This window comes from Ascaphus truei, chromosome 2, assembly GCF_040206685.1.
Source record: "Ascaphus truei isolate aAscTru1 chromosome 2, aAscTru1.hap1, whole genome shotgun sequence".
Classification (NCBI taxonomy): domain Eukaryota; kingdom Metazoa; phylum Chordata; class Amphibia; order Anura; family Ascaphidae; genus Ascaphus; species Ascaphus truei.
In genome coordinates, this window is record NC_134484.1 from 417,544,663 (window position 1) to 417,569,662 (window position 25,000).

General features: G+C 41.5%; 1 protein-coding gene across 3 annotated transcripts in view; it reads right to left on the bottom strand.

The window, feature by feature from the left end:
- PIP4K2A (phosphatidylinositol-5-phosphate 4-kinase type 2 alpha) overlaps window positions 1-25,000 on the bottom strand; it is a 175,767-nt gene that overhangs the window by 67,126 nt on the left and 83,641 nt on the right. For all 3 annotated transcript variants that reach the window (XM_075587561.1, XM_075587559.1, XM_075587560.1), the window contains one exon: window positions 2,660-2,757. In XM_075587561.1, the coding sequence (XP_075443676.1) occupies window positions 2,660-2,757 (98 nt within the window). The remainder of the gene's footprint in view (window positions 1-2,659; window positions 2,758-25,000) is intronic.

Below are 25,000 nucleotides of genomic sequence, written 5' to 3' on the forward strand. Positions count from 1 at the left end.
AGTGGGAGGGCTTCACTGAGCCTGGTGTGGGGGAGGAGGGCTTCACTGAGCCTGGTGTGGGGGAGGAGGGCTTCACTAAACCTATAGTGGGGGAGGAGGGCTTCACTAAACCTAGTGTGGGGGAGGAGGAGTATGGCTTTACTGAGCCTGCTGGGGAAGGAGGAGAGCTTCACCGAGCCTGATGTGGGGGAGGAGGAGGGCTTCCGAGCCTGGTGTGGGGGAGGAGGGCTTCACTGAGCCTGGTGTGAGGGAGGAGGTGAAGGGCTTCACTGAACCTCTTGTGGGGGGGGAGGAGATGGGGAAGGGGGAGGAGACGGTGGGGAAGGAGGAAGAGAGCTTCACTGAGCCTGGTAGGGCAGGAGGAGGTGTTCCATGCAACTCCCAGGGTCCGGAAGAAAAGGCCCTGTTTTGAAGAATTCCTGTGCAAACACTGCAGCTGGGAGAGACTGTGTGGAGGTTTCCGATGCACATACATACGCGTCTTAATTTATTATTGCCTTTTATTGCAGACCATCTTGACCGTTTCCAGCACTGGAAACCGGTCATTATGATCTGCAATAATAAAGTAAGAAGCATCAGCGTGTGTGTGTGTGCAGCGGAAAACCTCTTTACTTACTAACGTGTCAGTGGGAGAAGCAGCCCTGGTTTTGAAATCAGCCAAGTGAAGAGGTGGCAGCCATCCACGGAAGCGTGCCTGTGGGTGCAAAAGCATCCGCTACCTTTCTGTGTTGCCTGCTAATAGAACAGTCAAAGTGATACTCCTGTACCCCGACTGCTCAGAATACCTGTGTTGGGAGTGTGACCCCAATATAAAGAGGGGACCTCGAGAGCCCATTTGGCGGAATAGGATGTTTGACACACGCCATGTAAAATGCAAACTTTTAAATCTCTAAACCCCAGCTCTACCCCCTTTGGTTAACAATTAAATAACAAACCAAATGTATAAGATCCCCTGTGGGCGTGGAACTTTCTTCCCAACGTATCTTAAGCTATTTTAGTAACTTGTCTACACCTTTGACTCAAACAATGTCTAAATCAAACTTTCAAGAAACTGAACTGGCATTTTGTTCAGATAGAAATAGAATAGAAAAAGATTCACTAGTCATGAAACTTTGCATTTACAATCTTGTCTACTCACTTCTTAAAGCAAGTTTAGACTTTCTCCTTATGAACAGGAACAAATATACAAAAGTCAGATATGGCATATGTTACATTTAAAGCTCTTTTCCAAAACAGACACAGTAAAGTGAAATAGTAGCCTCTTCCAACTCTCACTACAAACCATCATACGATCACGTGTATTTCATTTCTGACTTGCTGTACAAGAGGCAGCCTGAAGAAGAACCCCATGAGGGTGGAATTGGTTAAATGAAAGGGCATCACACTACCTATTGTTTTCTTTTTGTCCCCACACCAAAAGACACAAAAATTAGTTCACTTTGAAGCAGGAACAAAAGGGCAGCTTCAGTGTTCCACCCGTAACTAAAACAATTACTGTAGAAGGAGTCTATCCCAAATCAATACTGAATCACTGGTGTTCAATCACTGCCTTTTCATTCTGCACTTACTGTATGTGTTTTGCCCAAAAATAATGTAGGACAGAAATTGAATTCTTATTTGTCAATCCGAGTACAAAGCAGCATCCAACATTGAGATCTGAAGCAGTAAATTATTTATTGGGCACATTTGATACTTGGGTAAAATCTTTGAATGCTATGTTTAATTTCCCCTGTACCTAGAGCAGAGGTGGCCAACTCCAGTCCTCAAGGGCCACCAACAGGCCAGGGTTTAAGGATATCCCTGCTTTAGCACAGGTGGCTCAATGAGTGGCCTAGAGATTGTTCTTCAAGCAATGCATGTGTTTCTTATAGAAATATTACTTGTTGTGACATCTGGAAGATAAACAATGTTATTTTTTTCTTAGCCAGAAAGGCATTGTCATTTCATTAGTTGACTTAATTCAGCTTTATTCCAAAGCCGTTCACAGATGCGTTCATTATATAACAAAGAAAAGGATATTCTCTGATCCCAAAGCAGGCACCACGAATAAGAATCATAATTAGAGAGAGGAAGCAAAGGGAAAACGAAGGCCAAAGAGAGCTTTCTACAAGAGGAGATGTGGGTACATCAGAAGGAATGTCTAGAAACAAACATACATTACCACGGTCTTGTTAATACTAATCTAGTACTATATCGAACACAGAGCAAAAGTGACTACACCTGAGCACTAACAGCTCCATTGTGAGCGGAGACCCAAAATATATTACTGGGACACCCTTCTCCTCACCCTGTTGACTGACCTTAACTCTCATCCCCTTCAAGGAATAATAGGGAAATCTCCACTATGGGCAATGGCTCTCCCGATACTGTAATATGTAGGATTTTGAAAGAAGATACAACATCAATCATCGCAGAAATGGTGATGGACTCTAGATTTTCGGGTGCCTTAATGTCCATGCTCTAAATGATATTATTATTATTAAGAGATGCACGTCACTATTATATGGCCAACTATTGTGTTTTATGGATGGTAACATGTTTTCCCTGAAAGACAAAGGTTGCTACACACATACATTTATTTGTATGTCGCTGAACTATGACAGTTATATTATTTTTACATAACCATCAAGCACAAGGTGTTTCTAAAAATGTGACTTACTTGTTAAAAAGGTGATTGTCCACCTTTATTTTTGAGTAGGCTTTGAAGTCATCTGGCATCAGCATGATGGGTATCTGAACATGGCTGAGTTCATTGATCTGGAGGAAAAGAAGCCAGGTTTACTCAAAAATATGCCAAACAATCAAGTCAGCACTTGTTACACAGAGAGGATACAATAATCGATGTATAAAAATGTTATGCAGACTCTTCAAGTAGCCAAGGTGCTCTTCACATAGCTGGCACATTAGACAAAGGTTATTTGACTTGTGTGTGTCAAGAGAAGTGGAATGGCTATGCAAGAAGTGATGTTATAGATAGCATTAGAAAATACGGTCTCACAAACCATTTGCTTTGGCACACGAATGGTGCAAACAATGACAGCTGCGTATGCTAGAAATGCTGCAAGACCATTTAAAACTGAATATTGTATACTGCTTGTACTGTTTTAATGCAACCACCTGCTGTTTTACTGCGAGTGCATAGAGACGTTCAGTGATTTAACCCTATCAGAGCCAAAAGGACCACTGTGTGTGTCAATTTGTGCAATAACATTTCTTGGCTCATTTCCTAAGCTCTGTTCTGCCATAAGACCCCTTCGAGCCTAGGAAGACACCTTACAGCCCTTTGACTTGAATGGGCTATACGGTATCGTACAGCGGCCGAAGGCGGCCTACGGCGGAAGGCCTCTTAATAAAAATGGCCTAATAAGTACAAATTAATGAGAAATGTATGAGATTTAGAAAGCTCTGTACAGTATAACCTATGAAGGACTCTTTCTGGGCGCTTACATGGCAATATGCACAAATATTACCATCTATGACAGTGGCTGATGTCTTGCCAAGAACAAAGAGACCGCATCAAAACTTTGTGCAACATTTGAAACCAATTCAAAAGGTGCTTAGCGCCCATACTGTATGTACATTTTTGTTTGGGAAACGGTGACTGAAATGGCAATACAGTATTACGTCCTGAACATATCCCCTCACCACACAAACATACATGAACATTCAGACCGAGATCCACAACACATCATCTTCTCTGACTTAACGAGAGATAGGACGTTATGTCATAACGTTAGGTCCTCATGTTAACCTTAATGGACTTTAGAGGATAGGAGATGATAGACAACATATATATTTTTTTAAATCAACAAACCTAGAGTCATAAACAGTTGCACACATTTAGCAAACGTTTTATTTGTTAACCTCTTGTTTGCAAAGATTTCCCTTTGAATATGCCACGTAATACAGATATGAGTAACGTAACAGGTATACCAGTCCATAACTAGGATAATATGTCAAAGGTGAGGTGTTAGAAGGACTGTGAATAATTAGAAGGATTGGGCCTCATTGGTCTACATCTTGAAATACACACAATGCACCTTTCAGTTTTTATGTAGGTTTTCTTTTTCCATTCAATGCAGAATGCCAGACACTGGCATGACTTACTACACCCCTTTTTCTAGATGGGCAGTTTTCAGTGCAGGCAATATTAATGGATAGGCCTCAAACTCTCAAAAGAATGCTACTCTGTAGGAGCGCTATAATAATAATAATAATAATAATAATAAACAAGTAGTAATGAAAAAATACATAACATTTAACACTTTTTGCTCTTCGGGAAGCCTAGAAAGCAATCAATGAAGATTAATGGCTTTATTTATAGCCCCTTGAAAAAGTGTCCTTAATGTTTACAAACATCTACCGAAAGCATATTAAGTTCCTGTGTGTTGCTGTGCTGGTAGGTCATAAAATGATACAGACTTGTTTTATGAAGTGCACACAGCTTTACACACAGGCCACAAAACCACTGTGATGCATGCCTATTGTACAGTCATAGTGACACGAGGCCCCTCCGTATGTAAGATCCTGACCTCATGTAAAGTCTGAGGTCTCACAGTAATTAGGGGCAAAACAAGTGGGCTAACTGAGGGATGTTTTGCATAAGAGTACTTTTTTTTTTTTTGCATTGGAAATATTTTGCAGACTTTTCTTATCACAAGATGTATTAAAATCACAGCTACTGAGATTACAGAGCACAAAATAGAGAAATAAACTTTTTGTTTTGAAAGGTTTTGGATCATGTTTACGGAGGAGTTATTGTAAAAGCAGAGAAAGGATGTGTGTAAAACGCAGCAAGTAGCTCAAACTTCCGGTTTGATAAGGTCGACCGTTCAAGTGCTTAGCTCGATCTACACCAGGGGTGGTCAACTCCAGTCCTCAAGGGCCACCACAAGGTTAGGTTATGGTCAATGACTGAGCCACCTGTGCTGAAGCAGGGACCTGTTGGTAGCCCTTGAGGACTGGAGTTGGTCACCCCTGATCTACACTCTGGGTGATCTGCTGAAAGGGCTGCGGCCCTGAAACGTTATTGCTCCGTTCTCTTGTTGTTCAATATGATTGAGCAAAATACCAGTTTAGCAAATGCTTGCTCTTGGTTTGCTACATGCACCTTTTTGCTTTTGCTTAGCTCGATCATCCCTGAAAAAAGGGAACATTTGGCAATGACATAACCGGTACGTAAATAGGACCTCTGGCGAGCCAGGGCCTGAAGACATACCAGGAACGTTCCTAAGAGGACTGTAAAGGTTTATACAAATGGAGTCATTACACATGCCAGTTTCCATATTTCATGTATTGTATTGTATGTCTTTATTTATATAGCGCCATAACCCTCTCTATTACTCCTTATTTTGCCATCTTTTCTTATCCCTTGTTGCTTCTATATCTCTCCATCTCCTCCCACTGGTTTCCAATCTCTAAAACAGAGTAAAAAAAAAAAAAAACATGGACACATTACCAGTGAAAGTCCTGTCATAGGTTCTTCAAGGGCAGTCAAGGATTTTTTTGGTGCTGCCATCTCACTGCCGGCGATCAGCCGCAGGGTAAAGCTAGCCGCCGGCTGTTTCACCGTGAAGGTAAGTCCCCAACCTTAACCCCATACATTACAAACCCTCCAACCCTTAGCCTAACCCATTATCCCAACCCCAAATACTAACCCTAATCCCTCTAACTACTTACTTTTGCAGTGAAAAGGCCGGCAGCTAGCTGTCCCTTGTGGTTGATAGGCGGCGGCTAAACTTCGGCTGCTGCGAGATGGCCGCGCCACATGGTACCATTCCATCTCAAGTGGACACGAGGTAGAATATATGAGAAACACACACATACACACTGTATCCCTAAGTGTGTCTCCCTTTGTGAGGCTTATATACCAATTCTTATACCCCACAAGCCTTTGATGTATAAAAGACTGTAGATGCTTTGACAGACCCGTGTGGGAGTGTCCTATCAACCATTTGTCACTTTCACTGACCAGAAACACTTTTACGACATGATCACTCTGAGAAGGGAACTTTTTAATTTCCAAATTAATCCGAGAGTATAAAATAGACCACAGCCCTCTACCCATAATCTCCAGATAAATGGTACCCACATCCTTTCACTCAGAGGAATCTGATGGGCACACAGGTGCCGGCCTGTGTCAGTCCCACTTGTAAGTTCTAGAGTAAAATGAATGATCTGATATTTGTGAAAACGGTCTTCTAAAAATGGTACTAAACATTAATATATCTTAGTTTATATTAATCTGTAATGATACAGAATAGTGTGTTCCTTCAGCCACCCTTGCTCAAGGATGTAAAGGATGCATAGTATATGAGCAGCTTTGAAGCTGGACTATCCAGATAACCTAAACATCTTTGTGTATGTACCAACACTCACGGTCATTTTAATATAAATTACTAGGTACAGGCAGTCCTCGTTTTACAACGCTTCGCTTTACAACAAATGGCTTATCCAACGCTATGCAATGCATACCTATATTCATTTTTACAACGCCAAAACGGCTTATCCAACGCTCTTTCGATGCTTTGCAAAGTTGTTTATGTGTATATAATATATCATATAATATTATATTATACTATATAATATATTATATTATTAAATTACATGAGATATTATGTTATATTATATATATAATACAGTATATACACTATATAATGTATGTGTGTGCTGCATATCTTATTGCCTGAGTAAAATATTTTGTGTATTTTAGCATTAAAAATGCCTTCAGGAACGGAACCTTTCATTTAAACAGTGTTCCTATGGGAAAACGTGTTTCGCTTAAAGACGTTTCGCTATCCAACGCCATTTTGAGTAACGCATTGTGTTGGATAACCGAGGACTGCCTGTATAGTTAGTTCCTGAACAAATAACAATGCATTTCCTTAATTGTTTGATTGCCACGTTAGCCACAGACCTGTAGCTTTCTATGACAAATCCCCACATTGCCAGAGGGAAACAGAATAAACAGTTACTGTAGTAAGGGGGTTAACCTCTTGGTTGCCATACTAGCATGCACACTTTAACCCTTACATGGCTTTATAGTGACCGGAACATTGGATTTAAAAAATAAAAACAGCATTAGAAAGAGCAAAAGGAGACCTCTTGAAGTAAAAAAATAAAATGCAAAAAAATTGCAATCATAGGCTGGTTTAAGGCCCATGTTCATTTGTTTAGGCCAGGAAATGAAACAGCAAAAAATGCAGAATATACAGTATACAGTATAGAACACTTACTGTACTGAACTAATTTACGAAGATGCACAAGTAGTTTTGCTCTTGCTACTATCGTTCACTCAAGATTAGTAGTGCAGTCGCATGGTGAAAAATGCCATGGTTTTGCTCCAAAATAGCCACATGGCTTGGTAAATGTGGACATTTGTGGTTGGAACTCAGGGTCTCAGAACTATCCAAGCATAGAATATAACATCAATTACTGTAGTTATTCAACAGTTTCATAACAGTTGTATATTAAGAGCCACAAATTGACAATAAAGAAACACACATTTTATAGGGTTTCAAATACAATAAATAATATAAACATGGTATGGATTCATTTGATAACTCTTTTGTCTGTTGGGGCAGCCACACAGTTAATGTCATGCATTGCAGCTCTCACCAGCCGTAAAAGGATTAAGTAAAGAAAAAACAACCATGCATGACCCCAGAGCGTATGGAGAATACGTTCTGTGTATGGATTTCTGGTCTCATTTGATAGATGGCTTTGCACCATCATCTTTGCTATTTCAGAATACAAACTGGTCAGTGAAACAAGATATGCAGAAAACAAGGCCTTTAAACCTACAAATCTCAAAATAGTACACATCTCCTGAACAGCTATTGTGCAATCATAACTTGGTGTGTACATAGATATACTGCAAACTGTATACTGGACATGTATGTATAAACATAAAGCAAATGAAAATATCAATTGTGATCACATTCACATGTCTTAGACAGGTCGGCAACCCTGCTTTTCACCATTATTGCCTAGCTGCTGCACAGGGGTGCGCAAACTTCCTCGGCTGCGCCCTCTGTCTAAAAGCCACGCCCCCCCCCGTTTGCGCACCTAGCATACAGTGCTTCCACTGCAGAAAGGGATCCTGGGAAATGACATGCAAATGAGCACACCATGTCACCTTTTGCTTCAAATCCATTTTGACATGGACCCTTATAAGCTTATGCTCGCTGCATTAAAGCTTTTCAGCACAGCCTGGGTTAAGATGCATAGCCATTAAACCTACTCACAGATGGCTGTTTCGACCTTTTGGGTCTCATCAGTGTGAGGCTGTTGTACTTGCTGTGCAATTTGAAGCTTGGGTAGGTTTCACCACACATTAGATAAGTTATGGTTTGTAAAAAAAAGTGACAAAATCCCCTCCAACGTACAGCATATAGCAAATGAAAATATCAATTTTGAGCACATTCACATGTCTTAGACATAAACATACATAGTCAAGCTTCATGTGCTCTTTGTGGTAAGTTAAATATTCATTATTTTATTTTCAGAGAGGCCATTACATCTCTATAATGATATAATAGTAAAAACAGGAATACAGAGTAACCGCAAGAAAACAAAACGCATGAATGATGAATCAGGGACAGCATAAAATCATGCGACATGGAAGCTGCAATCCGCACTAATCATCTTTTTTTAATAGTCTGCTTTAGTCTACATGAAATTAGGTAAAATCATTATGCCAAGTATCCCCACTGAACAAAGATGGCCACCAACATGAAGTTTTCAGTGAAACGATGACATCACCATTACGGAAGGCTCGCTGGCTATTATCTTCCCTATTGTGCAAAAGTTTATATTTTCCGGTTGTAGGGGGCTCCAGTGTGATGGACCACGTTGTTCCTATGCAGAGAAAACCCCGGTTCTTATGCCCAATCTCTTTTTCGAGAATTATTACATTAAATATTGGAATAACTTAATGACAGAACGCTCGCCAGATAGTTGCTGATATAGGGTAGCCGGTGCAATAGGGAAAGTACTGCTAGGCAAGTAAATAAGAAGACACAGAAAGTCTTCCACAGATCCCTTCTATCACTGCACAGCCAGGCTATGATGAAGTAATTGTAGGGGTACAATGCTCCCTAATCTATAGTCACAGAAACTGTAAGGGATACAGAAAACAACCGCACCTCAAATAAGGGGGTGAATGGTTGTCAATAAAAGCCTTATGGGCAAAATAATAAAGTTTTATTGTTATATCAATATTGTAACACAACGACGCATACTCAATACTAAAACCCCCTACTATTACTTCATCATAGCCTGGCTGTGCAGTGATAGAAGGGATCTGTGGAAGACTTTCTGTGTCTTCTTATTTACTTGCCTTACATTAAATATTGGGCATTCCTTTTTTGGAAAACTTGACAAAGTGATATATTGGGAGATGTAGTAGCAAAATGAAAGAAATCCGTGTATGCCATTGTGTTTCATGGGATGGTGATAAAGCTGGTTTTCCAAGCTACCAAATTCTTCTTGGAAAAGGTGTGTTTTTGATTACGACTTTAAGATGGGGAGTTAGGGAGCTGGGCAAAGGCGAATGGCAACAGAACTGAATGAACAGACTAAGAAAGACTCTGAAGCACTTCTCCCCTTTATGTGTTATTTATATTATTTATTATTTATATGATTGTCACGTGTATTACTGCTGTGACGCGCTATGTACATTAATGGCGCTATATAAAGACATACATTTCAAGTATTTTTTTACAATATTCAGCACTTTGTTATTGTTTTTTTTAGTTTATCCTTACATATCACATAAAAGCAATACAATGCTTTACTATAAGAGATAAGTACAAAGAATTAAATGTAGTGTACAGTAGAAGCTGCTTTTTGAGGTTTCATTTAATAAGATTGCAGCTTTTCATTTTTCGGCCAAAATATATAACTAAACAAGAACCTCCTTTTAATACAACAATCCAGTCTACTCATTTTTTTCCATCCCCGTTCAACCCGTTTTTTTCTTTTCTTTTAGCTCCGTTTCCTGATATACTAGGGCTGCCACCTTTACGTTTTCATAATACGGGACGCCGAATTCCAGCATGAGCGTGTGACGTCATAAGGCGTTAATGAATGACCTTCAAAACTGCTACACAAAATATTAGAAAAGTGTTTCTGAACAAAAACAGAGCAAAATATTAACAGACAACACAGCCAAACGTTAACACTAGTCTATTGGCACTGATGAGTGATGATTGATTTGCAAAGCTTCGAGGTGAATGGTATCTCCCGCTTTAGTATTTATCATCGCTGCTCTTGGCCAAGCGGGGAAAGACGCTCACTGATCTAACAAGTAGCGGTGGGAGGAAAAGTAATGCCTATAATGGTGGGTGTCATGGTATTATGAGATGACCAGGCAGTATCCTAACTTTATTATTTTTTATAATTTCATCTATTACGTTTTTATGACGGATTTGATTAGTCATTTTAAGTTCAGGCATTTCACGTCAAGGCACTAAAATACGGGACAACTATGCGTCCCGATATATATATATACACATATACAGGCATACCCCGCAATAACGTACGCAATGGGACCGGAGCATGTATGTAAAGTGAAAATGTACTTAAAGTGAAGCACTCCCTTTTTCCTATTTATTGATGCATGTACTGTACTGCAATCGTCATATACGTGCATAACTGATGTAAATAACACATGTGTAACAGGCTCTATAGTCTCCCTGCTTGCGCACAGCTTCGGTACAGGTAGGGAGCCAGTATTGCTGTTCAGGACATGCTAACAGGCGCATGCGTGAGCTGCTGTTTGCCTATTGGGCGATATGTCCTTACTCGCGAGTGTACTTAAAGTGAGTGTCCTTAAACCGGGGTATGCCTGTACATACATATACATATACATACTGTGACATAGTCCAAAGATGTTAGGCAGCTTTCTGCCCCATTTTAGAGCAGAAAGTGCAGGAATAGCTAAAAATGATCCGTTCCACAGCTTCACATTAACTCAGGCAGCTGGATGGAAAATCCAGACCACAGATTACAATGGCTCTAGTTCTCCCTCACCTGCTCTTCTAATCACATGCACAGGTATTTAGAGCAGAGAGGTTTTGCATTTCACTCTCTCTCCTTAGAGCCTGGAGGCTGGGGGTATCGCTGCTCCCCTGTTTCCAGTGTCGGGGTTGACGGCCCCTCCACGTATCACAGTACCAGAGGATTTGCCTGGACACCACAAACAGATAAGACAAAACAATTGGTTACTGCTGTTGCTAAAAGACTGTGCTGTATTTTGTGACCCTAAATGAGAGAGCATTGTTTTAAGCTGGGGAACCAGTTTAGTTGGCCAGCAGCTGTTAGAGAGACTGATTCTGATGTGTAGTTAGATCCCTGAAAGGGATAGGATTTTGCTTATATGATTTTGGTTTTATTTCTTGAAATAACAGTGTGGGAAATATTGTAACACTGAAATATGTGAACTGCTGAATGAAAGTATCTGAGTACCTCTAACCTTCACATGTTAAAGCTGCAGTACCTTACTTGGATGAAAATAAAGCAGGCAGAAGCCTGAGTTAAGCAGCATAATACTTTGCATGATCCTGTTTGTTGTATAATTAACCCTAGAAGACTGTGTCGGGAAGAACCCAGACAGACGTCAGCACTACAAAAGAGGGGCGTTTGTCACATATGGTGGAGAATGCGGGTCGACACTAAAAAGTCTGTGGGTTTGCAAATAAATGCGGGGGTTTAAAATGGCCGCCCAGCTGAACTAAAGTACAGATGCTATGAGTGAAGTCTGTCCCACTGTGTATATCAGTTGTGCTTCTAGCATACACAGAGAATGTGCGAAGTGTGGATGCAATAGCACCCTGAACCCAAACAGAAAACCAAAATGTTTTGCTGAAGAAGAAAAAAAAAAAAAAATTGCATCTAGCCAGTGCTGTTTGTAAAGCTAATGCCTTTTGCTGAAGTGAGTGAATTTGCAGCTAGCAAGTGCTGTATGCAAGTTGCTGAAGTGAGTGAAATTGCAGCTAGCAAATTGTCCCTGCCGGGCTTCTAAAATGGCCGACGTGAAATGTTTGTTTTATAATGTACATAATCATGAAAAACAGTGTCCCTTCAGGCCATACGATGATGATGATGACTCGTATGTGGCCCCTGGAGGAGAGCCGTACCCACAGATGAATTTAGTATGCTGGGCCTGTCATAAAGTAGGTCACATGGAAGATGTGTGCCCCAAAATTTTCAAAGACAAACAGCTGCAAAAGCAAGCAACGCCCTATGAGTGCAAGCAAGATGTGGAAGCTGATACCAGTGAGCGTGTGCCCAGTACCACTGATATCTCTGGAGCTAATAAAGCAAAAAGAAAGAAGAAAAAGAAAACTGTTCCTCAAGTCACAGGGGAAGTGACCGAGCCACTTGAACCTGCGCTGTCAGGACATGCGTCAGAAAGGCGCCGAGATGTGCTGCAGACCGGAGTGACCGGCAGAATTGTCACGGGAACAGTGGCAAAGGAAAAGGAGGAGCAAAGGGAAGCTGAATCCTTGAACCAGGATAAAGAGGCTTTGGTTTCTGCACTCCAAGCTGCCCGCCATGATTATGAAGTCCTGTGGCAGGATTTGGTGAAGGAGCGAGAATGTTGGAAGAAGGTGCAAGAAGCGAACGCCGAGTTACAGAGGTGTATACTTCCAGCTTTACAAGAGCACGAGGCTTTGAAGAAAACAGAGTCTCTCTTACGAAGTGAGCTGGAAGAGGTGACGACTAATCTGGAAAAGGCCAACACCGTAATTGCCACCATGGATGAAAAACAGATTAAGTCTGACAAATTGATTGCTATCCTAAAACAGAAATACGGGAAGGCTCTACAAGAGGTTCATGCGCTCAGCACAGAGGTGCAACACTTACGCCTGGAGGGCCACGGTCTGAACACAGAGCTGGGAATGTTGAAGCAAACCCATGAGAATGCCCTAAGTGAGTTAGAGACTGTAAAGCAAGAAAATGAGACTCTGAAATTGGAAAATTCAGATTTGACTGACCAAGCAGAAAAAGTAAAGAAACAGTTGACTCAGGAAAAATTAGAAGTGCAGGAAGCACTGATGCACACTCAGAGCCAGCACCAGGAAGAAATGGACGCTCTGAGAACAGAATTGCGACATGTATGCACAAAACAGAATTCTCTCGTGGAGGAACTTAACATTTTGAAAAAGGAGAAAAGCATTAGAATAATTCAGAAGCACTGCAAAGCTCTTGTCCAAGGAAGAAGGGAAAGAGAAAATTATCGGCGTAAACGCGCCGCAACTATCATCCTACAGGCTGCCTACAGAGGGATGAAAATTCGTCGGTTCAATCACCGGAATAAAGCAGCCTGTGTTCTTCAATCATTCTACCGTGCCCGCATGGTACGAAACAGGTTCCTCATTATGAAAGGAGCAACTATAAAAATCCAGTCTCTGACTAGGATGACACAGAACAGGATTCGCTATCAAACCCTGAGAAATGCGTCACTGGTTATCCAGCGGTACTTCCGCCTGAATAAATGTAGACCTCAGGAAAGAGAGGTCCAAGACTACATGCCTGCCGGCTGCAAAGATAAAATTCCACAGGGTACAGCCGGAGTTAGTGAGAGCCCCATCAAGGTGAAGGTGCTCCAGGTAATCAGTGCTTCATCTTCTAAGTACCATATAATTGCCCCAAAGGAAAAATCCCAAATCTCTGAGAGTGATAGTCGTGAGAAAATACATGGCAGTAAGAAGTACCATAAAGGTTCAAAGGTTGCAAATCAAAAGCGACGAAGGTCAACGCTGGCCTTGAATTTTTCCGGATCTCGCCACTCTGGGCCACAATATAAAGACAAAGACTATCCGGCCCCAGAGTTCCGTCAGAAGCTAAAGAAACAGTCCAGTCATTTGCAGTTTGCAGCGGCCTATGAAATAAAGTCAGGAAATGTAATGGACTGGAAGTCAAAGAAAAAAAAAATGTGTTTGGGGAATTGACCGATATTTTTTTTGTTATTACACGTGTGGACTATGTCACGGACACTTAACTATGCAAATAAGCTATTGTAGTTAAGGTATATTAGGCCTCTAGAATAAGCATTTTGTCAATGTTACAGTGTTATATTGGTTCTCTGTGTTAAATGTAGCTAAACTACAAATTAATATACAGGGTTGATGGCCCTTTCGGTTGGTAAATATATAATGAGGTTCATATTCTACAGTAGAAAAACCCAGGGAGATAATAGAAATTGTTTGGTTTTGTGAATATATTTAGCATATCCTGGGTTGTAAGAATGTGTGCTAGACACTTATTTTTCAAAATAGTTCCCTAATAGAGAGCAACAAAATATGTTTGCCAAGTATAGTCTCTTATGACGAAACCTATTGTCCATAATTGCCATGGAAAAAGTTCATATTCGTATCATGTGAATACTTAATGTTGTACTGAGGAGTTAGCTCAAGTATTTCAGGTAGGACGCTCACCCCAGTGAGGTCCATGGCCGCTCACCCCAGTAGGTGTGAGCTGGGGAGGGGGATATGTGACATAGTCCAAAGATGTTAGGCAGCTTTCTGCCCCATTTTAGAGCAGAAAGTGCAGGAATAGCTAAAAATGATCCGTTCCACAGCTTCACATTAACTCAGGCAGCTGGATGGAAAATCCAGACCACAGATTACAATGGCTCTAGTTCTCCCTCACCTGCTCTTCTAATCACATGCACAGGTATTTAGAGCAGAGAAGTTTTGCATTTCACTCTCTCTCCTTAGAGCCTGGAGGCTGGGGGTATCGCTGCTCCCCTGTTTCCAGTGTCGGGGTTGACGGCCCCTCCACGTATCACAGTACCAGAGGATTTGCCTGGACACCACAAACAGATAAGACAAAACAATTGGTTACTGCTGTTGCTAAAAGACTGTGCTGTATTTTGTGACCCTAAATGAGAGAGCATTGTTTTAAGCTGGGGAACCAGTTTAGTTGGCCAGCAGCTGTTAGAGAAACTGATTCTGATGTGTAGTTAGATCCCTGAAAGGGATAGGATTTTGCTTATATGATTTTGGTTTTATTTCTTGAAATAACAGTGTGGGAAATATTGTAACACTGAAATATGTGAACTGCTGAATGAAAGTATCTGAGTACCTCTAACCTTCACATGTTAAAGCTGCAGTACCTTACTTGGATGAAAATAAAGCAGGCAGAAGCCTGAGTTAAGCAGCATAATACTTTGCATGATCCTGTTTGTTGTATAATTAACCCTAGAAGACTGTGTCGGGAAGAACCCAGACAGACGTCAGCACTACAAAAGAGGGGCGTTTGTCACAATACATATACATATAAAAAAAAAATCTAAATTTATTTATGTAAGTTAAACTGCTGAAGTTTATTAAAAGATGAGACGTTTCAAATTCAAGCTGCCGTTTCTTTCCCCCCATTCAATATGTGCATCAATACACTGACAAGTGATTAGCCAAGTTGCCGATCGATCCGTTCTCCTGTAATCAATAGCTGAAGATTCGGCTCGGTGGTTCCTTATATCACTGTTAGGGCTGCAGAAGATTACCCAGGATGCAATGTTCTGTGTGGAAGATCATGTGACCAGGCAGTCACTAGATACAATTGGTGCACTGCTAGACATAGGGCAGGGCTCAGGATCCAGAGCCTGTCTCAAAAGAGGAAGGGGATGTGACGTTGTAAATGTTTGCTAGAGAAACAAAAATGGTTGTTGCATTGGAATACATTAAAAATATCTAAAAATAGTTTTGTTTTTCAAAAAAATGCTACAAGTATTTTCTTATAGTACAGAACTGATTTAAAAAAAAAAAAACACACACGTAGGATATTGCTTGAACTGCAGCTTTAACAAAGCAATGCCAGCATTTTGTGGCAGTATCTTTACAGTGCAGGTGACTTAATAACCAAGGCTTTTTTAGGCCTAAATTTAGAAAGCCACTAAACTTAAAAAAATAAAATAAAAAACAAAACAAAAGGTCAATATTGGGATTGTATTTCAATGATGGCAAATAGCAATGACAAGCATTCAAATGAGATGGACTGATTGGAAGCTAAATATTTAGCATGTGATAACTTAATGCAGCAATCACCTTCAAAATCAAGTTTGTTTGTTTTTTTACCTGATCGGAATCAGAGAATCCTCCGGAGCTGAACCGCGGTGCTCAAAGATCCCGGCCCACCCCGATTTCCAAGATATTAATATTTTACTTCCCCCCGGTACTTTCCAAAGAAAAACAAAGATGGCTGCGGGGTCACCGAAAATCGGAGCCTGCAATCTCATCTCAAAATGATGTCACGGCTCTCTATTGTCCGCCAGAGTGAGGAGGACCCCGTGGCTATATTGTTTCTCCCAGACAAGAAATCTTATTACGTGGGAATCTCAAAATGAAATAAAAATCGCTGAAACCTGGGAGTGCTGCAGTCCAGCTCCAAAGAACCTCTTGTTAAAAATACAAAAACTTAAAAGCAGCACAGATTAGTGTTTAAAAGAACACAACACATCACAAAGCATACATTTAAACAGGCCACTGCAAGTCAAGATCTCCTGTGGCTGCCTCCTGTCACTGTTCGCATAGGCCACAGTAATTGTACATCCGCAAGGAGTGCTGCTCAGCCAAGCCAACATTACTGAACGGAATAAAATGGAACCACTTTCCAACATTGCAACCAATATGTGCAGCCAATCAGCAGGCGACGAGGTGCGTCTCCTCTGAAACAGGCAGCGTTCTGGGTAAGCAGCTTTGAAGCTGTATTTCCTGGTCTTCCCTCAACTCTGAACATAAACAGGATGCAAAACATCATTAAGCTCATGAAAAAAACACTAAGGGGAATTACTGTGGCCTTTTTGCCCAAGTGCCAGGCTGATTACCTATATGTATCGTTTAACTCAACACATATTGAAGCTGCAATAAATGGAAATAGCTTATCCAGTATAAAACAATAAAACGGATGTACATTTGTAAAATCAAAATAATTATGGACCTGCTTAATGGGATTACACAATATTTCAAAGTTTATAAATGCAAAGCCTTTTGTCCTTTTAACATGGTTCTTCTGCAGCTGTGGACTGCACTGTAAATAAGAAACAGAATATCTACGTTGCATCTTTCACTACCGCATCTTTAAAGAAATATACTGTACTGCTGTTTACAGTTCAAGGGACCTGGGATGTTTTAGTTGAAACTTTTGATAATCTACAGTAATACGAAGCATTTTTATTTGTGTTGCAATTTCCACAAAAAGATTAGCTTAAATTGGCAGAGTAATACAACGTTCTGTAAAAGATATTCAGCGGCTTTTTACATTTCTTATCATAAATAATTTATATCATTAGCATAAAAAGACAGATTAGAGTCTCGTGACAAGGCTACAAAAGTTGAATTGAAAGGCAAAAATAAAATAGAAAAATATAACTTTCGAAACACTCACAGGACTTGCACGTTTAAGGTCACCTTCAGGTTCTGTACAGCACCCCTTATTTCTTTATATTGTAACTCGCTGTACTCCATATTGTATCTGGGACAGAAAAACGTTTAGTTCCATGTCCTTCCCCTTCACAGAAAATTAGGATTTGTATTAAATGTGTACAACCAGAGGATTCAAAGATCAACAAAAATACCAGAAACATGATGCTGAATATATGTTTAAAGCAGCAATACTTCCCCCTTTTCTTTTTTTCTTATTTGTATATGTAAAGCATGTAACAATGTATTGCGCATTCTTGTCTAAGCTGGCAATCGTTTGGTGCTCATGTTATAAAATTGTGTGCCTAACGAAATGGCCGCCTTCTAACTTTCTGCTGCAGTCTGTGAAATTCTGCAGCTGCAATGTAGGATTATATTACTAAGTGTAACACATTATTGTTAAATCTTCCAGAGTAATAGACAGTCTGCTGTTTGGAAGACAGAAACGGAACTCAAAAAGATGTATGTCAGAGCCTGTTTCAAAGGAGGAAGTGGATGTGACTTTCTAAACTGTTGCTGTAGCAACCAACAAATGATCAGTAGATTTGAAAAAAATCATTAAAAATGTCATTAGGAGCTATAAAAAAAATAATGCAGACAGTATTATTCAATACTACAGAATTGATTTATTTATTTAAAAAATAAAATAAAACATATAGGATTTCACATTTTGCTGCTTTAAGCTACTTGCTGCAGTGCGACTTTGCATTAAGGTTTCAAAGGAATACAATGCCCTCCTCGTCCTTTCAGCAGTCAGCGTGTTGAACACAAGCATACCTATACCATAAGTACCACGGACACAAGAACTAAATGACCGTACCGAAATCACATGATACACAGCAAAGTGCGTTCTTGATTAGCACCGAACATAACTTGAAGCCAGAGGAGGAACTAAGTATTTTTGCACCCAGGGCAAGTCTCACCAACTGCGCCCCCTAACGCCCCCAACTGAGGCAAAACAACCCTGTTATTTTTGTAATCTTCTGTATGTTCCCTCTCTAACACACACACACACGTCTCTCTCAACCCCCCCCCCAACCAGTCTCTCAACCTCCCTCCCCGCCCCCAACCACCAGTCTCTCTCAACTCCCTCTCCTAACCCCAACCAGTCTCTCTCAACTCCACCCCAAGTCCCTACCTGTGGAGCAGGGTGTCCATCCTGGTGGCAGACACCGGGAGGTGTGACTAATTTATGAGTCAGACCCCTGTGGCTGCCCCCCTCTGCTGCCCCCCTCTGCTGCCATTGTAGTAACCCCTGCTCCCTCCTCCACTGCTCTCTGCCTAACCCTCTGCGCCAAGGGCAGGCCCCCCCCCCTCCCTAGTTCTTCCTCTGCTTGGTGCCATGGACATTTACAAAAATACCAATGTGTTTCACCTCCTGCATCTTGAAACAATTATATGAAAGGCATTCCCTTTATGCTACAATTTTTAAATCCAGCAACCAGATTAGCAATGGAAACTTCATTTTATCGTCTTCTCCAGACTAAGTGATAACCAACCCTGTTATAGAACCATATCAAATTGGCAAGGTATCTGGCACATGCCAAAAGCAAACATAAAAATCCTCACTCCTCTGCAATATGATTCAGAGTTATATTATAATATCTAATGCACTTTAAAGCAGCAATACTACTTTCCCCCCTTTATTTTTATATGTAAAGCATGTGACAATGTATAATTGTACATTCTTACCTAAGATGGCAATCATTTGGTGCTCCTGTTATAAATCTGTCAAAATCCTGATTGTGTGCCTAACATAATGGCCGCCTTTCAGTTCTAATCAATCCTTCAGTCAGTGTAAGGCCACGCTTATAGTGCCGGCGACGCAACAAAACAAATGTATTGCTGCTGTTGCGTGCGCTTATAGTAGAAGCGACGCGACGGAGCGACGACTTGGTCGCGATCGCTGGAAGTCAAGTCAATTTGATTTTTCCTTCGACCGCAGCATGACGTCACCGGCGCTGTCGCCGGCACTATAAGCGCAGCCTAACTCAGCAGCAACAATCTATCCTTATATTACTACGGCAACATTATCTATTGTTACAGTTTACATCTTAAACTGCTGGGAACATTGGCAACAAATGATCCCAAACAGGAAAGCATTGCAACTATCTTGCACTGCTGGGGAGGTGGGTTCAAACCGACTATAAAAATGAAAGTATGCTGTAAAATGAATGGGGAAAAAAACCACACAGTCATTATCTTCTAATACTACAGAACCGATTTATGTGGGAAAAAAAATAAAAAAACCTCATAAGATTTCACATGTTTTGCTGCTGCAATACATATATTTGATAACTATATCGCTATTCCAGTGTGTAGTTCTCTTACTATTTTTTTTTTTTTTTAAATCAAGGAGTTTAAAAAAAACTAAAAAAAAAAACTTATTGTAATGTTTTCCATATGTTGAGGGAGTGGGTGGTTGTTACAGAAAATAATAGGGGAAAGGTTACAGAGTTATACAGAGTCAAAATAAAACAGTAAAACTTTGAGGAGTATTGTAGAATGTGAAATACCAAGTTGTGAAGCACGCCGTAAGAGAAACACGGTGACCGCATATCCCGAAAGCTCCGAAATCGCCGTTCCGTGCCATTTGACCCAGAAGCCCCATTCACTTCAGTGGGGCTTTCAGGTCAGATCCCACAGAACGGCCATCTCGGGGCTTTGATTATAAGCCCTTATAGTATGCCCCTAGTTTAAATTGCCGATCTAGTCTGCCCCTACTTTGAGTGGTTGATCAAATCGTAACTAATTATATTAAAGAATTCGGGTCTCTCAACTGCCTGCCCCAAGATTCACAACTCTTCGCAAAATGATGCATGGAATCATGACCTAAAACTGTCAACTTTTCCATATGCATTATTTTCAACATCCTTTTTTTAATGAGAGATACATGGGGGACAGACGGTATCCAAGAATCTGCTGAAACACCTCTAGTTGTAGAGAAAAGGTGGGTGATACATTTCCCTCCATATTTGGAGATTCTCTGTCTTTGAGATGTTTTTCTCAGACACTGTTCAGCAACTTAGAACATTTATTAGACTGTCAAATTTTTAAATATATATTTATTTTTTTATAGATTTGTTTAGAGTGCCATTTTATCACAATTCTCTATTTCTTGGTACATGCCAAATGCACTGAGCCAAAAGAAAAGCTGTTAAAAGCATTTATCTTTTGTTCTCCACTTTAATAATAATAAAATATGTTTATGGACTGTATATTTCACACCTGTTAGGGATACAATAAGGGTCAAATACTTGTACGTGCATTTCAAGTACACTCAGTATTTGTTGTTGTTCCTTTTAATAAAACTTTGGGCCTCCTGCAGTAAGCAGCGATAAGCCACTTATCGACAAAAAAGCCTACAGCAATTCAGTAAACCCCGATAAGCCAGCGATAAGAGCAAAAATCGCCGTTTTTTTTTGCAGAGGAAAAAAACGCCAAACGCGCAGCGATAAGCCCCTTTTCGCCACTTTCTCAAACTCGCTCAATTCTAGTAGCCCGATCAGCTTAGAGGTTGATCACCAAATCCTCCCGCCAGAAAAAGTTGGCAAGAAGGTGGTGAGAAGCTGCCAATAAGCTGCCAGACGGCACTTCGAAAAAAATATGCATTTTTCCTGCATCGGATTGATGCCGGGAGACTCGGGAGCTGATATCCAATAATATCACCAGCGGAGACCCCTGGCATGAATCTGATGCATGAAAAATGCATTTACAGGCAACTTCATTACCTTAGCGGCTAATCGCTAAGGCAAAGGGGTTAACCACCAAAGCAGGCTTATTGTGCGTAGCAGGGGTGGGTGAAGGTGGTATTTGGCCCTTGGTGGGTGTTTAGGGCTTGCAGGGGGGTTGCGGGTGGACTTAACCCCATTCATTGCCGTATCTGTTAATACCGCTCAGGTAATGAAGTGGTTAACCCCATACCGCTACCCACCCGGTAGGCCTAAACACCCATCCTTGGGGCTACTACCCCCTTCACCCACCCCCGCTATCCACAATAAACAAAAATACACACAACAGCCCTACTACCCACCTCCTAGGCCACCAATAACCATTACAATATGTAATAAGATCAATACACAACCCACCCCCTGTGCCCCCACATAAAACCATAATTTATTTTTTTATAGACAGTATTAATACCACAGGCCGGCGGGGGTCCCCGGGTGGTCCTCGTTGGCCTGCAGTACCATTTGTTGTAAAAAATAAATAAAGATGGCCTACATTTCAATAAATACACCTCCCCCCCACCCCCTAAACACATACAGTACAGTAATGTGCAAGCTAACTATTATCCATTATAGTAATTAAGGGGTTAACCCACCCTCCCCCACTACCCACCCGGGAGGCCTAACCACCCACCCCGGACCCAGTATACCCACCCTGTACCCATTGATTGGCAAAGTAGTACATCATACCCATATAATATACGCGTCGCATGACCGGGACATTTGAACGCATAGGAGATACCAGCACCCCATAACAGGGTCTGTATCTCAGGAAGCAGGGGGTCCCCGGACCTGAAAACGATGCGGTTCTGCTCCGGAGACCCCCTGCTCATCTACACTAGTAATAAAATTAGAATTACATTTTTATTTATTTCGGCCGAGATTTGCGCAGGGAGAGGCGGCGCTCTCTCTCTGCAGCAGAATCAACTCGCTGGGTGAGCCCTTTCCAGATCAGGAAGCGGACCCGCAGGGCTGAGGTAGGGATGCAAATAAACTGACCAGAGCAAAGGGGCAGAGGCAAGGAAGTCCAAAAGGAGTGCTCCAGTCTTTGAAGTGGGAATCCCAGACACAAAGGTTACATGAGGTACTGTAGGGAGAATAGCGAGAAAGAAACTATTCTTTGCTGTGGGAATTTTAGAATCATCCACGGTTGGTACAGGACCTGCAGAACAGTCAGTAAAGGACATGTTTGTCCCTGAAGTGGCTGTCTGAGAAGCAGCAGTGATTACCATAGGTGCTGCACAGGAATCAGAGAGAGATACACAAGTCTTTCAAATGGTTGTCTGGAAATCCACACTGCTTATACTAGTTACTGCAGAGGGAGCAAAGAAAGAAACGCTGGTCTCTGAAGTGGGTGTTTGGGAACCAGCATGGGCTAGACTAGGTACTGCAAATGAATCAGAGAAAGTTACGCTTGTCTCAGAAGTGGGAGTCAGAGGATCAACAATAGGTACCAGATCCTGCGGGGAATTTTATGGCAAGAACCTTAGAAACAAAGATGTGTGTATCCAACATTGCATGGAACCCAGCAGTAGGGGTACTTCTCGTGGAAAAATCAGAACTAGGTATATTTAACCATGTGGGGACATTGGTGAAAGGTGTGCTTGTCGCTGAAGTGGGTGTCTGAGAATCCACAGTAGGTATTACCAGATACTATGGGAAACTTTATGGCAAGAGCCTTAGAAACAGTCAAAGGAACCTCAAACATTGCAGGCGAATCGGAGAAAGTGGATTTAAAAGCAGGAGTTTAAGCATTAATGATAGCTGTATCAAACACTACGGGAGAGTCAGTGAAAGGGGATCCTGCTTTTAAATCAGAGGTCTTATAACTAGCAAAGGTTACATTAGGTAATGCAGGAGAGTCAGAAAAAGGAGAGCCTGCTTTTAAATCTAAGGCATTATAACTAGCAAGGGTTACAGCAGGTACAGTACTGCAGGAGAGTCAGAGAAAGGGGGACTTTACTTTGAAACAGGATCCTTAGATTCAGTAACAGGGACATCAGACATCAGAAGTCTTAGAACCATCACGGGTTACAGCACTTACTGCAGAGGAAACAGTGAGAGGTGTACTTGACCTTGAAACAGGAGCGGCAGAGAATTCATCTTTGGCTCCTGGAATGCAAGGTTTGCTTGCTGAAGCGGAGGGGTAAGTTTGACGAAGAATCAGCCGGTGTTGCAAGAAGAGGATGGTTGTCAAGGATTTGCAAGCTGGAGGTGATGGAAGTGATTACATTGTCCCACGTCACCTGGCAGGTTCACCGTCATTGGCCGAACCGCCGGGGGTCGTGGCCAGCGCTCCATTGCCAGTTCTGATGACAGTTTTACGGTCGTCAGAAAAATCTGGCCGCCGTGAGGTAGCGGGCCCAGCCCCATTGAGGGGCAGCTCTTGTCCCTGTAGCGCACGCCATAGCGGACACTGCAGCAGGCACCTAACCTGAGATGACGTCTGAAATACAGTGACTCAGGAAGTGTCTCCAGTTAGAGATGTCAGATCATGCTTATATAATAGCTATTACACGGAAAGAAGTGCAAAATGAAAACAGATTCTCTTACAAATACGCAGATGTACCCTTTGTTCTCAGACATTCTCCAATATGTTAGCTAGTCATTAATAATCCCTGGCCCACTTTCGCTCTGGAACACTGCATTCTGGCACACGCAATGTATTCACGGTGTTTGATTCAGAACATAGCCACTAAAAACTATACTAACTAAACAATATACAATTCTGCATTTGCAAAAGAAGTCGAGCTTGTGAAAACTCTATGGATAATGGATCATGATGTATTCCATGAAAAGGGTTTTGAATAACGCGTTATTTCTGGCTTTTACAAAATTGCCTGCCATGGCAATACACCCGAGGACTGGAAAATATCATGTGTTACCACTGGAAAGAAGTCAGAAATAAGCAATTACATATATGTAGCTCTCACCGGTATACTTTATTCACATGACAAACCTTGCTACAAGGTAGCAATTAACATTTCTGGAAAAAAAACAAAAAACATAGAACCAAAGAGCAAACAAACTACTCCTAAACCATCGTGCAATGTATGTAAAGTAGGAGATCTTAATTGTATTGTATTGTATGTCTTTATTTATATAGCGCCATTAGTGTACATAGCGCTTCACAGTAGTAATACATGTGGTAATCAAATAAATAACAGATAATATAAATAACAGATCATGGGAATAAGTGCTTTAGACATAAAAGTAACATTTCGGAAGAGGAGTCCCTGCCCCGAGGAGCTTACAGTCTAATTGGTAGGTAGGGAGAACGTACAGAGACAGTAGGAGGGAGTTCTGGTAAGTGCGTCTGCAGGGGGCCAAGCATTATGTATCGTGTGTTCAGAAAATCCACAGTGCTATTCATATGCTTCTTTAAGCAAGTGTGTCTTAAGGTGGGTCTTAAAGGTGGATAGAGAGGGTGCTAGTTGGGTACTGAGGGGAAGGGCATTCCAGAGGTGTGGGGCAGTCAGTGAAAAAGGTTTAAGGCGGGAGAGAGCTTTAGATACAAAGGGCGCAAGAGTCTGGATGGTGCATACCGAGAAATTAGGGATGAGATGTAAGGAGGGGCAGAAGAATGTAAAGCTTTAAAAGTGAGGAGAAGAATGGAGTGTGAGATGCGGGATTTGATCGGAAGCCAGGAGAGGGATTTCATGAGGGGAGAAGCTGAGACAGATCTAGGAAAGAGTAGAGTGATTCTGGCAGCAGCATTTAGGATAGATTGTAGGGGAGACAGGTGAGAGGCAGGAAGGCCGGACAGCAGGAGGTTACAGTAATCAAGACGGGAGAGAATGAGGGCCTGAGTCAGAGTTTTAGCAGTCGAACAACAGAGGAAAG